Source organism: Meriones unguiculatus, chromosome 11 (assembly GCF_030254825.1).
Source record: "Meriones unguiculatus strain TT.TT164.6M chromosome 11, Bangor_MerUng_6.1, whole genome shotgun sequence".
Lineage (NCBI taxonomy): Eukaryota > Metazoa > Chordata > Mammalia > Rodentia > Muridae > Meriones > Meriones unguiculatus.
This window is the reverse complement of record NC_083359.1, coordinates 74946033-74959504: the sequence shown is the minus strand read 5'-3', so window position 1 is coordinate 74959504 and position 13472 is coordinate 74946033. Positions and strand designations below refer to the sequence as shown.

General features: G+C 41.6%; 1 protein-coding gene across 1 annotated transcript in view; it reads left to right on the top strand.

The window, feature by feature from the left end:
- The first annotated feature begins 849 nt into the window (after positions 1-849).
- Dhx9 (DExH-box helicase 9) overlaps positions 850-13472 on the top strand; it is a 33769-nt gene continuing 21146 nt past the window's right edge. Inside the window, exons 1-6 of the mRNA XM_021632858.2 lie at positions 850-1004; positions 3274-3406; positions 4286-4426; positions 8507-8621; positions 11594-11709; positions 12322-12470. Of these exons, the coding sequence (XP_021488533.1) occupies positions 3296-3406; positions 4286-4426; positions 8507-8621; positions 11594-11709; positions 12322-12470 (632 nt within the window). The 5' untranslated portion in view covers positions 850-1004; positions 3274-3295. The remainder of the gene's footprint in view (positions 1005-3273; positions 3407-4285; positions 4427-8506; positions 8622-11593; positions 11710-12321; positions 12471-13472) is intronic.

The window sequence follows — 13472 nt, the reverse complement described above, 5'->3', positions numbered from 1 at the left end:
GGAATCTGTAGTTGGGCCAGGTGTCAGAACTCCTGTGAAAAGATGTCACAAATACATAGAAAAGCCCATTTTCATCAGCTGAGGTTTTTTTTTTTTCCTATATGGAACGGTCTAGCCTGGGACTCAGCCTGGCATGTCGCAGAATTTATTTATTTAGTTTTTGTTGTTATTGTTGTTTGTTTTAGACAGGGTTTTACCACGTAAGCCTGGCTGGCCTGGAACTTGCCATGCAGGCCAGGCTGGTTTCAAACTTAACGGAGGTGTCTGCTAGTCTCTGCTTCCTGGGTGCTGTGATTGAAGACATGTGCCACTATGCTCTGCATTGCCTACAGCATTTTGGTGAAGCAAAAACATTTCAGACCTTTTATTTGTTTTGTTTTTCGAAACAGGGTCTAGCTGTGTAGCCCTGTCTGTCCTGGAACTCGCTCTGCAGACCAGGTTGGCCTCAAATTTACAGAGATCCGCCTGCCTCTGCCTCCCAAACGCTGGGATTAAAGGCGTATGCCACCACCGCCCGGCTTCTTTGGCGTGTCTTAAAATGGCTATTCTGATAAAGTTCTGAAAGAAATAATTCTGCAACACTGCCATTGTATAAAAGGAGATCCGTGGTGGCATGCCTGTAAATTTTGCACTGACACGGCGTTAAAATGCAGGCCAGCCGGCTCTACAAAGACAAAAGCAACCGGACTTCAACTTCCTGAAACCAAGGCGCTAGGCGCCTGACCGGAAACTGCAGGCCTAAACCAGCGGATCTCACGCGGGAACTCAGGTTTGGCGCCCGGAAGTGGCTGCAGCCCCGCCCCCTTCTGGGCGTGCCGGCTCAGCAGCTAGCCTTCTGCGCAAGCGTGAGCCGCTGACTCCACCTCCTCGGTCCCCGGGTCGGAGCCATTTCGCCGCTGCTTCCATGCGGGTTGAGGTGTGTTCCTTCGCCGTTTCTGTGGAAGATTGGAGCTGCGGAGCCGTCTAACGAGGCTGTGCTCTCGGGCACCGAGCAGTGGAGGAGGGTAAGGGAGCAGCGTGGCGGCCCCGACGCCGGCTCGAAGCCGCCGGCCGACGCCGGCCTCCCCGGCTGTGCCGTGGCTTTGTTGTGAGGCGCGGGCGGCGGGTGGGGGAGGGGCGGGTGCCCGGATTACGGGCCGTGGGCGCGCCGGCCGTGGCGTACTCGCGCGGCGGAGCTGCCCCGTGGCCCTGGCCCTCCGCGGTGGTCCTCCTCACACGGGTTGACTGCTCTCGAGGGCCTCCTCCTCCGGCCCGTCACGCGGCGGGTGTCGGTATCTGGAGTCGCCTGTAGTGCTTGCGGCCCGACGGTCCCCGGAACCCACGGTTCACTCATCCGGGACACCATGGGGGCGGGGGGGTCCGTCGTTTGGCACTTGTGGCTTCTATGCAGTTTCTTCCCAGTCGGCACAGGTTACTGGGGATGGGTGGGGCGGAGCGAGGAGCAGGAAAATGTATGCATGATTTAGTAAGCGACGGCGGAATTACACTGTGCAACGGGATCGCCCAACTCTAGATAACGGTCGCCGGGGCCGGCGCCTCGCAGTCTGAGTGTTACTCGGGCCGGAGTCTGGCGTTGGGGCGCAGAATGTATCTCCTCCAAAGATGCAGAGGGATTATTTACGCCTAAAGCCTTACTTATACTGACCGGGGGTGGAGGGACCTGAGGGTGATGAAAGAGATTAAAGCGTTTCAAGGTTGTAAGAGTGGAAAAGAATTTCGGAGCCGGGAGTGGTGGCTCACGTGTTTGCTTGTCTGTTTTTCCTTCCGAGACAGGGTTTCTCTGTAGCCTTGCCTGTTCTGTCCTTGCTTTGTAGACCAGGCTGGCCTCGAATTCACAGAGAACCGCCTGCCTCTGCCTTCCTGAGTGCTGGGATTACAGGCATGCGCCAGCAGGTTTGGAGGGTTGGGGATCATAAGTTCTTGGAGCTATTGAATTTGAGGCAAGCCTGGTCTGCAAAGTGAGTTCCAGGAACTCTGTCTCGAGAAACAGAAAACATTCTTTCAGAGATGCCAAGTTAGTGTGTGTATGTGCACCATTTGCTAGAAGAAGACATTGGACCCCTTAGAACTAGAATTATGCATACAGTTTCAAGCTGGGTAGTCAAACCTGGGTCCTGCAAGAGAAACACGATAAAATCACTGAGCCATTTCTTACTAGCCCCAAGGCGTAAGATGTCGTGAGATGGTCTGGCTAAGTAACCTTAGGTGGCCTGGAACTGTAAATCAAGGTAGCCTTTAACTCTCAGAACTGCTGGCCTCTTCCTGATTTTTAGTATATTCTTAAAAAAAAAACAACAAAAAACTATTGCCGGAGCAGCGGTGATATCATATGCCTTAACCCTGCAGAGGCAGGTGGATCTGAGTTTGAGGCCATCTTGCTCTGCAGAATGAGCTCCAGGACAGCCAGACCTAAAATAAAACTCGTTTCTGAAAAACAAGAAAAAAAATTGTTTATTGAAGGTAAGGTCAATCTAGGCTACAAGTCAAAATGAAGGCCTAATTTATTTGCATTCATTATATGCAAATTATTGGCCATTTTTTTCTCCTCCCCCCCCCCCCCCCAGTTGAGAGTAACTTCAGGCAAGCCTTTGTTATTAAACAGCTTTTAATTGCAGCTTACTGATGCTAATAGGGTCATGAGTCCCACCCTACCTCTCTTATATTGTGTGTGTGAGATGGTGTTTCTTAGTATAGTGGAATTAGGTTTGACTTCACCATCAGTCACATGGAACTTTTTACTTAAATTTTCTTTCTTAAGATGCTTATTTTGTATGTATGAGTGTTCTGTATGTTTGTGTATTGCTTGTATGACAGCTACCTTCAGATTTCAGAAGTCACATACCCTAGAACTGACCCCAAGGATGATTGCCAGTCACCATGTGAACCTCTGTCATCTTCAAGAGCAGCAAGTGCTCCTAACCACTGACCCATGTATTTTCTCTATACTATTTTTACTTAAAATTCTCTGAAAAAGAATAATAAAATGGGTCATGTTTTTCGTTGCTGAGTGATAAGTTTAAAGTATGTAAGATACACATTGTAGAATGTACTTACACTTAATAAAATATTTAAGTTAAAATATGCCACAGGGATAACCATTGTAGAGTGTGCATAATTCAAAGATACACTTTGTATCTTTAACTATGGCATAGACTTCTTAAACTATTTAAATTTCCTAAATGGTATGATAGAATGTCTTATTCTTAGGTAAGATTACAGTGGTTTCTGTATCTGTTATGAGGTTTTGCTATCATAATGTTTTTGTTTTCTTAGGTGTGAAGAAGACACCTGAATCATGGGTGACATTAAAAATTTTCTGTATGCCTGGTGTGGCAAAAGGAAGATGACCCCAGCCTATGAAATTAGAGCAGTAGGAAACAAAAACAGACAGAAATTCATGTGTGAGGTATTAAAGAAAACTTATTAATATGCTTGATGAATTTTATTTATGCTTTACAAAGGCATGTTTTTTTTGTTTTGTTTTTTTTTTTTTTTTTTTTTTTTTTGGAAAAGCTAAGGTGTTGCAGATTGTGGAAGACTAACTTTGGACAAGAACCTTGTTTCATAATACTGCTAGGAAAGTTTTTCTAATGGTGCTAGTAAGTTCAGAAAACAAGTACTTGTGGTTTTTTTTCTTTCTTTTGTTGCGGAGGGACAAAGTTTCACCACTGTAGATCAGGCTGGCACAAGACTCAAGAGTAATAATCTACCTCCCAGGTGCTGTGAATAAAGGTGTATACCACCATGCCTGGCTCCTCTAACTTATTTAGAGAAGCAGAGAAAAGGAGAGCTTTTCTCTTAGTTATTATAAAATTATGTGTGCACAGAAACGAGAAAGTCAGGACGGCTGTGGGGGTTCATTTCTCTTGCTGTGCTCGCCTAGGTGATACAACTTAGGCCATCAGGTTGGAAGCAGGTGCCCTTGCTGAGTCATCCTGCTGTCCCACCTACCAACCACAACATGTTCTAACGGCGGTGAGAATGGAACATAAGGCCAGGTACAATAGGCAAGCACTGTCCCACAGAGCTTAGTTAGATTTTTCAAGCCTAAAATATTTGTGGGAACCTGAGCCACTTGAGTTGATATTGTTGGATCAGCGTCTCAATGAACAATACAATTCTGTGTTTGTAATAAAATAATCCATGGGTATACTAAAAGTACATTTATAGAGTATGTCTGAAAAACAGTGGTTTTGTTTTTAATTGGTTATTTAATGATTTAATTTTTTAAAGCCTTAGAATCACTCAGTTTTAATTCAACCTTTTTTCTCCTTGAATCTTAAAGGTTCGAGTAGAAGGGTTTAATTATGCTGGTATGGGCAACTCCACCAATAAAAAAGATGCACAGAGCAATGCTGCTAGAGACTTTGTTAACTATTTGGTTCGGATAAATGAAGTAAAGAGTGAAGAAGTTCCAGCTGTTGGGGTAAGTATTTATGGCCAAGAACTTGAGCTATTTTTATGTTCGCTTTCATCTTTCTACCATGAGTTCAAATTAACACAAGGTTTACAGGGTTGTGTGTGTGTGAACACACACTGTCCGTGAGCATCATATGAATATAGTGATTATACAGAAATGCAGTGAGTTTTAGAAACATCTCAGGTGGTGAGATTTGGGGTGGGCAAAAGAAGGTTTAGGATAGGTGAATTTGTTTTGGGAGAGAAAAGGCCTCCCCCTATTTGTGACTATTCCCTGTCTAAAGTACCTTATCCTTGAACTTCAGAAGCCACAATTTTTAGGTGGTAGTTACTTCAATTGAATTTTAAGGAGGGTGTTCTCCCTCCATTTTCCCCCCATACATAGAGATGCATGCCTAAAATTTTGTATGAAGACAGACTTTTTTTGTTTTTTCAAGACAGGGATTCTTGTGTAGCTCTGGCTGTTCTGGAAATAGCTCTTTGAAGAGAAATCCCAGAGATTTGCCTGCCTCTGCCTCCTGAGTGCTGGGCTTAAAGGCCTGCACCACCACCCAACCTCCTGCCCCCAGCTAAGCCCCATGAAGCTTTATACTTACTAAGTTTCTGAGGCTGCATTTCTCTGTAGCCAAGGCTGACCTTGAACTTAGATATCCTTGTCTGAGTCTTCAGAGTAAAGTAGCTGGGATTATTGGCTTGGGCCATGAAGCCCAGCAGGCTATATTTTGTGTGTTTTTTTAAGATTTATTTTGCAGGTATAAATGTTTTGCATGCATGTGTATGTATGCCTGGTGCCCACAGGTCAGTAGAGGGCATCAGCTTTCCTGGAACTGGAGTTACAGATTGTTGAAAGCCACCATATGAGTGCTAGGAACCAAATTAAGGTCCCTTTGCATGATGAACAGCAAGGGCTGTTAACCACAGGACATCTCTGGTACAGTTAAAGAACTGTGGTGTCTTATATAAGTTTCAGAAGTTTGTCATGCTTCTCAGATATTCTGTGTTTACGAGTTTTGCTCACAGCTAGATTTTCAGACTTAAATTAGCATTTTGAGAACTCTGGCAGGATCTCAGATATCCTAGGCTTGCTATATAACCAAGGATGACTTTGATCTGTCTCTACCTTTTAATCCTTCTGCATTCACCTCCCAAATGCTTAGATTACAAGTGTGTGCCATGATACCTGGTTCCCCAAACATAATTCTTTAATGAAATATAAAAATAAGTTATACCTAGATAGGCTCCACAGTATGTTGTATGCTAAGCTTCAAAAAGTCAGTTGGGCCGCTTGGTAGTGTCCCATGCCTTTAATTCCAGTACTAGAGAGGCAGAGGCAAGGAGATCTGAGACAAGCCTGGTCTACAGAGGGTTCCAGGACAGCCAAGGCTATACAAAGAAACCCTATCTCGAAAAAGAAAAAAAAAAAAAATCTGAGCCAGGTGTAGTGGTGCACGCCTATAATCTCAGGAGTCAGAGGCAGGCAGATCTTTGAGTTGGAGCCCAGCCTGGCCTACAAAGTAAGTCCAGGATAGCCAGGACTACACAAACAGACCCTGTCAAAAAACAAAAAAAGAAAAGAAAATGAAAATTCTGTTGATACTTAAGAACAAAGAGAAGTCGTGTAATAGATACCCTTTTTGCTTTTTGAGACAGGTTCTCTGCATAGTCCTGGCTGCCCTGGAACTTTGTACCAGGTTCATCTTGAACTTGCAAAGATCTGGAGTGCTGGAATTATGGCTGTGGCACTATACCTGGGTCCATTTTTGATTTTGACATTTTAAATAGGCCTACAAGGTCCCAGGCAAAACCTGTAAGAGTCCCCATTCCATTGTGTGCGTTCCAGGAGTCAAACATCAGACTTGATAGCAAGTACCTTTACCTACCCTGTCATTTAATTGTTTCCCTAATACTGTTTTATAGTTTAGGTTTTTTTTTCCCTGACTTGACTTTAGACAGGGCCTTAGTATGGAGACCAGGCTGGCCTCGACCTCAACAAAGATCCATCTGCCACTCTCTCCAAAGTTCTGGGATTAAAGGTGTGTGTCTCCATTTCTAATACTGTTTTTTAAAAATGGAAACAAACTACGCTTGATGGTGCCTGTTTTGGCACATGTAAGACTGGAGGCAAGATCTTGGGTTATATGCCAAGTTCTAGATCAACTAGGCTATTTTATGATATCTTCAAAACAGATCCATCCAGGGACATTATTGAGACATCTTAGTATAGAGGTTCACACTCTCAGTTGACTTGGATAGTGTACAGTAACACCCTGTTGCCAGGCATGGTGGTGGCTCATGTTTTTAATCCCAGTGCTCAGGGAGGCAGAGGCAGGCACATGGCTGTAAGTTCAAGGCCAGCCTGGTCTACAAAAGCAAGTTCCGGGACAGCCAAGGCAACACAGAAAAGCCCTGTCTCACCCCCACCCCCCACCCCAAAAGATAATTTCTATAATTAACTGTATAAACATTTAGTTAGAAGTTTGACACAGCTCTAAGTGTCAAATTTACAGCTATCTGCCTTCTAATTGCTGGGATTAAAGTGATGCTTTACCATATTTGGCATAAGGAAGTTAATGTATTTGGTTTGGTTTGGTTTGGTTTGGTTTTTTTTTTTTTTTTTTTTTTTTTTTTTTTTTTTTTTTAGAAAGTCTCTATATGTCTTCCTCATTGCTGGAGTTAAACATGTACCAATACTCCCAGCTGCTTTTTTTATTCTTTAAGATAATTCTCAGCTTTTTCTTCGGGTTGACCTAGAATCCACTCGTAGTCCAAACTGGCCTTAAATTTTTGGTTATCTGCTGTTTAGGGTCCTATGGTTATTTGAGTTTCAGAATTTGAAGACAGGACTAGCCTATAGAGATAATGAGTGCAGTGATAGGATGTTTGTCTAGTTTATGCAAGACCATTAGATAGATTCTATATCCAGCACCAGTTATAAAAAGTTACTGCTGGGTGTAGTGGCTCATGCCTATAATCTAATATAAAAATAGGAATAACATGAGGATTTCTGCAGTTTGAGCCAGAGAAAAAACTCAAAGCCAATTCTTTTAGACAGCTTGAGGTTCAGTATCATAGAGCAAAAATCACTGTATACTTAAGGCAGCACCAAGTTGTCTACTATAGAAAATAGAATTTGCAGGACCTAAAAAGACAATTTTAGGAAAAGGTAGTCCAGGAACTCTTAATGTGGGCATAGGGTACAGCATAGCATTAAAGCTGTCTAGCATGCCCAAGGCCCTGGGTCTATTTTCTGAACAACAAAGGAATAAAAGAACTCCTAATTTGATATTTTACAATACTTGGCACATTTGCAGTTTAGCCCACCACGGTTTCATAGATGCTGACAACACAGAATTCCCCAATGCAAATAACACAAGTGGTGCAGCGAAATTTATGTTTGGAGTGGTTCTTCTTGTCCTTCAGTCTCTTGAACAACACAGGCAGAGGTGAGAATTGAAAATAATAGTAGGATTGTACTGTAGCTGTCTGTACTCAGTCTTGCTTTTTTTTTTTTTGAAATAGGTTTTTTCTGCATATAGCTCTAGCTGTCCTAGAACTCGCTCTGTAGAACAGCCTAGACTTTAACTCATAGAGGTCTGCCTTGCCTGCCTCTGCTTCCCTAATGCTAGGATGAAAGGCATGTGTCACCATTGCCCAGCAGCGAGGTGGTAGCAGGCAATTGAACCCTGGACCCTCAGAGTCTGAAGCCTTATCAATAAGGCTTTCTTGTACTCAATTTTAAAGGGACACTTCTGGACAGTGGAATAGCTGCCACCTTTTTTTTTTTTTTTTTTTCCTTTTTGTGCCATATACACTGTTGAAGATAGTATTATTTCCTGATAAGGATATAATATTTGGACATCCTTAAAAAGATGGTCAGATTTTGAGGAACCAAACACCAATGGTGATAGCCAGGCTGTAGTAGCACACTTAGGAACCGGCAAGTGAGCCTGGGGTATGCAGAAGTTCATTATTCTAAGTTACATGAAACTTTGTCTCCAAAGCCAGTTTGGAAAAAATATTGTTGAAAGAGTCTTTCTGTTTAAAAAAAAAAAAAACACTTGACACTTGTTGCCTTATTCTCTTACAGATTGTACCACCCCCACCCATACTTAGCGACACCTCTGATAGCACAGCAAGTACTGGAGAAGGCTTACCAACACAAATGGGAGGACCGCTACCTCCACATCTGGCTCTCAAAGCAGGTAAGAGACTTCAATACGTGTACTTGACTGAGGGTAACGAAGTCATGCTTGCTATCATTTTTCCTTGTCATTTGTGTAAAAAAATCAGTAAACATGTTTACTAGGTGATACCACTAAAGCAGCCATTGCTTTAGGATTTGTTTTATTTGAAGGTTTTTAATTTTTATAGGTATTATGCATGCAAGTATGCTTGTGTACTTGTATGCTTCGTGTTGCTGGACTCCCAGAATAATATTTATAGATGGTTGTAAGTTACCATGTGGGTGCTGGGAACTAAACCCAGATGTTTTGCAAAAGTAATAAGAACTCAGATATTAATCCCTGACATCTCAGCCCTCTAAACATTTTTGTGTCTCTCCCCCCCCCCCTTGTTTTTTCAACACAGGGTTTCTGTGTGTGTATCCCTGGCTCTTCTGGAACTCACTTTTGTAGACCAGTCTGGCCTCTGCCTCCCAAATGCTGGAAATAAAGGCATGCCCTATCCCTGTTTGCTTATTTTTTAAATATAGAATATACTGTGGCTCTGGCTGGCTTGGAATATTAGGCTATGCTTACCCTAAGACAGGTGCCTTTCTACCTTTAATTAATTGTCCAAAATAGATATTAGCATAGGCTAGGACATATAGTTAAAGAATTTTATTAATTGCCTTTGTTTTTATGTGGCTGTGAGTCAGGCTTAGGTCTTTGCACATATACTCCACCCATCTTTGGTTTTTTGTTTGTTTGTTTTGTTTTGTTTTTTGTTTTTCTCATAACCTATAACAGGATTGTTTGCATTCTTTGTGGTTTTTAGCCCTGCTGAGTTTAATACACAGTTGAAAATTTTTTGTGGGGTGTGAAGAGTAGAGTAGGATTTTGACTATTTAAATACTGGAATAGTTCTTAAACAGTTACAGCTATCTATCCCATTGATTTGTGGAGTAAAAATTGAACAAAATGTATTAAACTACAGAATTCTAAAGTATAGGTGGTTGCTTGCAGTACCTGTGAATGCTAAAAGAGGGCACCATTTCCCTACAACTAGAGTTAAACTGAGCCTACATATGGCTGCTGGATATCAAACCTAAGTCTTCTGTAAGAGAAACCACTGCTCTTACCTGCTGAGCTATCACTTTAGCGCCCCACTCTGTGGGTTTTTGATTTTTTTTTTTTTTTTATGTAGTCAAAAATCTTCAGGGGCTACTTATTTCAACCAATAGTCCTGGGACTAGCTTTCTTTTCTCTTTTTGAGATAGGGTTTCTCTGTTTAGCCTTGGCATTCCTGGAACTAGCTCGATAAACCAGGCTGCCTCCTAAGTGCTGGGTTTAAAGATGTGCACATCACGACCTGGTTTTTTTGTTTTTATTTGTTTTGTTTTGTCTAGAATCATCTTTATTAGGTTTGGGGATTTTTGTTTTATTTATTCAGACTGTAATTTGGTGGATGAACTTGTACTTTGGATTCTTCTGTTTCTACCTCTCTAGAACTGGGCTTGTCTGTCATACTCATTACTCTGGTTGATGCTGAACCTGGTGCTTACTAGGCAAACATATTCTACTAACTGAACTTCATTTACTTTTAGAAAAAATATTATTTTAGAACCAGGCATGGTGGGACACATCTTTAATTCTAGCACTTAGGAGGCTGTAGGCAAGTAGATCTCTTGAGCTCAAAGGTGTCCTGGTCTACATACCAAGTATTAGTACAGCCAAAGCTGCATAGACAGACCTCCCCTTGTGTTTGTGTGTGTGTATGTTTCTGTGTACATCCTTGTATTTGAGGTGTTCCTTCATAGCACAAGTTTATAGAAAGAAGGACAAGATATTCACCATCTAATACAAACTGAAGTCAGTTAGGCTCATGTCTTTCCCAGCTAAACATTTTCTAGCTGTATAGGTTTGTCCTCATTTTTTGTTCAAGATGTAAAAACTTCTAAAACAAGTCTGCATATAAAAATACATGTTAGTGCTAAGGCGAGAGAGATAACCAAGCGTGAGGACTTGCATTCTATACGCAGCAGCGTCCATGAGCAAAGACTTATGGGATTCTGGGAAGTTGGCTAGCTAAGCTACCTTTAATGTACTTTTCTGGTTTTATGAGAGAGAAGTACCCCAATGGAAGTAGATCAAGGGAGAAAGGCTATTTATTCTGCTTCACCATCCATCATGACATAGTTATATTGTGAAAAGCAAGAGAGCATTATGTTGTTAATAATTTTGGTGTTTTTTCTTTTAAGTTTTTATTTATTTTATGTATATGAGTGCTCTTTCTGCATGTACACCTGCCAGAAGAGGTCATCAGACTCCAGTGTAGATGATTGTGAGCCATCATGTGGTTGCTGGGAATCGAACTTAGGACTTCTGGAAGAGCAGACAGTGCTCTTAACCACTGAGCCATCTCTCCAGCCCTGGTGTTTTGTCTTGTTTTGTTTTTAAGATTTATTTATTTATGCAGTGTTCTGCCTGCACACCAAAAAAGGGCACCAGATCTCACTGTAGATGGTTATGAGCCACTATGTGGTTGCTGGGAATTGAACTCAGGACTTTTGGAAGACCATCCAGTGTTCCTAATCTCTGATCCATCTCCCTAGCCCATAGTTTCTTTTTTCTATTTTCATAGTCCAAGGAATGGAGCACTTGGAGTGGGCAAGGCTAGCCACTCTATTAACTTTACCAAGACAATCTCAAGTGGACCGCATTACCAGGAGATTTAGAGTAAAATTGACTATTAAAGTCAGTCTTCAGACTAACGTACTTAACTGTTCCTGGAGGTTATACTATGATTTCCACATGCACAGTATAAACACCCACAAAGAAACAGACTGGACTAGCAATAACTTAAAATTTTCAAGACAGTCCTTCCAAATTATTGAGAACACATCTAAAAGGAGTGTCAGATTTTTATTAGGGACATTAAAAAAAAAAAAAAAAACAACCTATTCCCCCACCTGATTACCTAAAAGAACAATCTTTTATTTTTATTTTTTTATCAGAAAATAATTCTGGAGTTGAGTCGTCTTCTGGCTATGGTTCTCCTGGACCAACCTGGGACCGAGGAGCCAATTTAAAGGATTACTACTCCAGAAAGGAGGAGCAGGAAGTGCAAGCGGTGAGTGACCTCGTGTTGTGTTAACCTCCTTGAACATAGAATTTGGAATTTACCTCAGCAGGGTTGGAGACCTCCATAGGTTAAAGCAGTTTCTTAAATCTCAGGCTGGCCTTCAGTCCAGTGGCCCTAGTGTAAAAGGCTAATTTTTACTAGCTGCTAGCCCTAGCCTGGTGTGGTGATCATGCTTGCTAGTCCCAGCACTAGGAAGTACGGAGCAGGAGAATGAGCTAGTTCAAGGCCAGCCTGGACTACAGAGTTCTGAGAACATTGATATCCTATCTCAAAAACAGGTTCAGTAAGAAAGTGTCTAGACATGTTCAAGGTTCTGGATCTCAGCACTGCAGAACAAAACTTGGCTTTTGTGTTGAATAAAACACTTGTGGCTGGGTGCATGCCTGTGATCCCAGTACTGTGGGAGGCAGAGGCAGGTGGATCTCTGAGTTTGAGACCAGCTAGGTCTACAAAGCGAGTCCAGGACAGCCAAGGCTACACAGAGCAACACTGTCTTGAAAAAAACAAACAAAAAAACAGATACATGATCTTACCATACCTTTAAGTATGGCTAAGTACCAGTAGTGCAGCCCAATATAATAAACATCATTGATTCCACAGACTCTTGAGTCAGAAGAAGTGGATTTAAATGCTGGGCTTCATGGAAACTGGACATTGGAAAATGCTAAGGCTCGTCTGAACCAGTATTTCCAAAAAGAAAAGATCCAAGGAGAATATAAGTACACCCAAGTGGGTCCCGACCACAACAGGTTTGCTTATTTCACTGTTTCTTTGTAAAAAGTTAAGGTGGTTTGACTACTTAATGTTATTAGCCAAGTGTAACCCGGTTTATTTTGCGGGTTAGCAGTGAATTGTAAAAAGATAAATATGCATAAGAATTAACTTGCAGTTTACCATAGTTTTCACTTAATGTATTTATAAGGAGTCCTACAAAAATACATTGCTGGACTTAAAGATTTCCTTTTGATGAAGGCCATAGTTAACATCCACAGTCATGGTTTGCTCCTAGTTGGCTTTAACTGGCCAGAGGTGGTGATTTTGTTTGATGTTCAATATAGTTTTATTGGCGATAACTTTTAAGTACTTACATGGTTCTGGTATGTTTCCTTGTTTTAGAAGTAGATTGTATTACCTCTATTCAACTTTTGACTCAGTTTGATGTTGGCAGCTCTTTTAAGAATCCTGTTACTTGAGTACCATGAAGTTGAAGGATCGCGAAGTTTTAATACGTGGCTTAAACTAGAATGCTTTTTTTCTGTTAAGCTTATAAAACTGAATGTAAGGGAAGATATGTGACCGTATGTTTCTCAGCCTGCTTGATGTTCTTCCTAAGAGCATTCCAGGGTGTAGTACTTATTACTCCCAGGAAGGCTCATACAGATTAGACTCTACAGGGAGGCACTGTGTTTCTATTGGAAGAGAAAGGAAGTGGTTCTGGAAAACATCTTGATTCGATTTAATTAATTATACGAAATTATCCAAAATAAATTTAAAACATTTTTTTAAATCAGTGTTCTCCCTTGGTTGCAAGTAGCAACCCCTAAAATCATTACCCAAAACAAAACAAAAAATTGACCACATATTCAAAATGATGAGAGCATGGCTCCTCCTGCTTCCTACTGCTTTGTTCAGTCCTGAATTCTCAAATATTATATGCTCAGTGTCATTTTTTAATAGTTTCTCCATTTTGGTGTCAGAATTTAAAACAAACTCTGAGGCCGTAAGAAATAATTCGTTTTTGTTAATGCTTT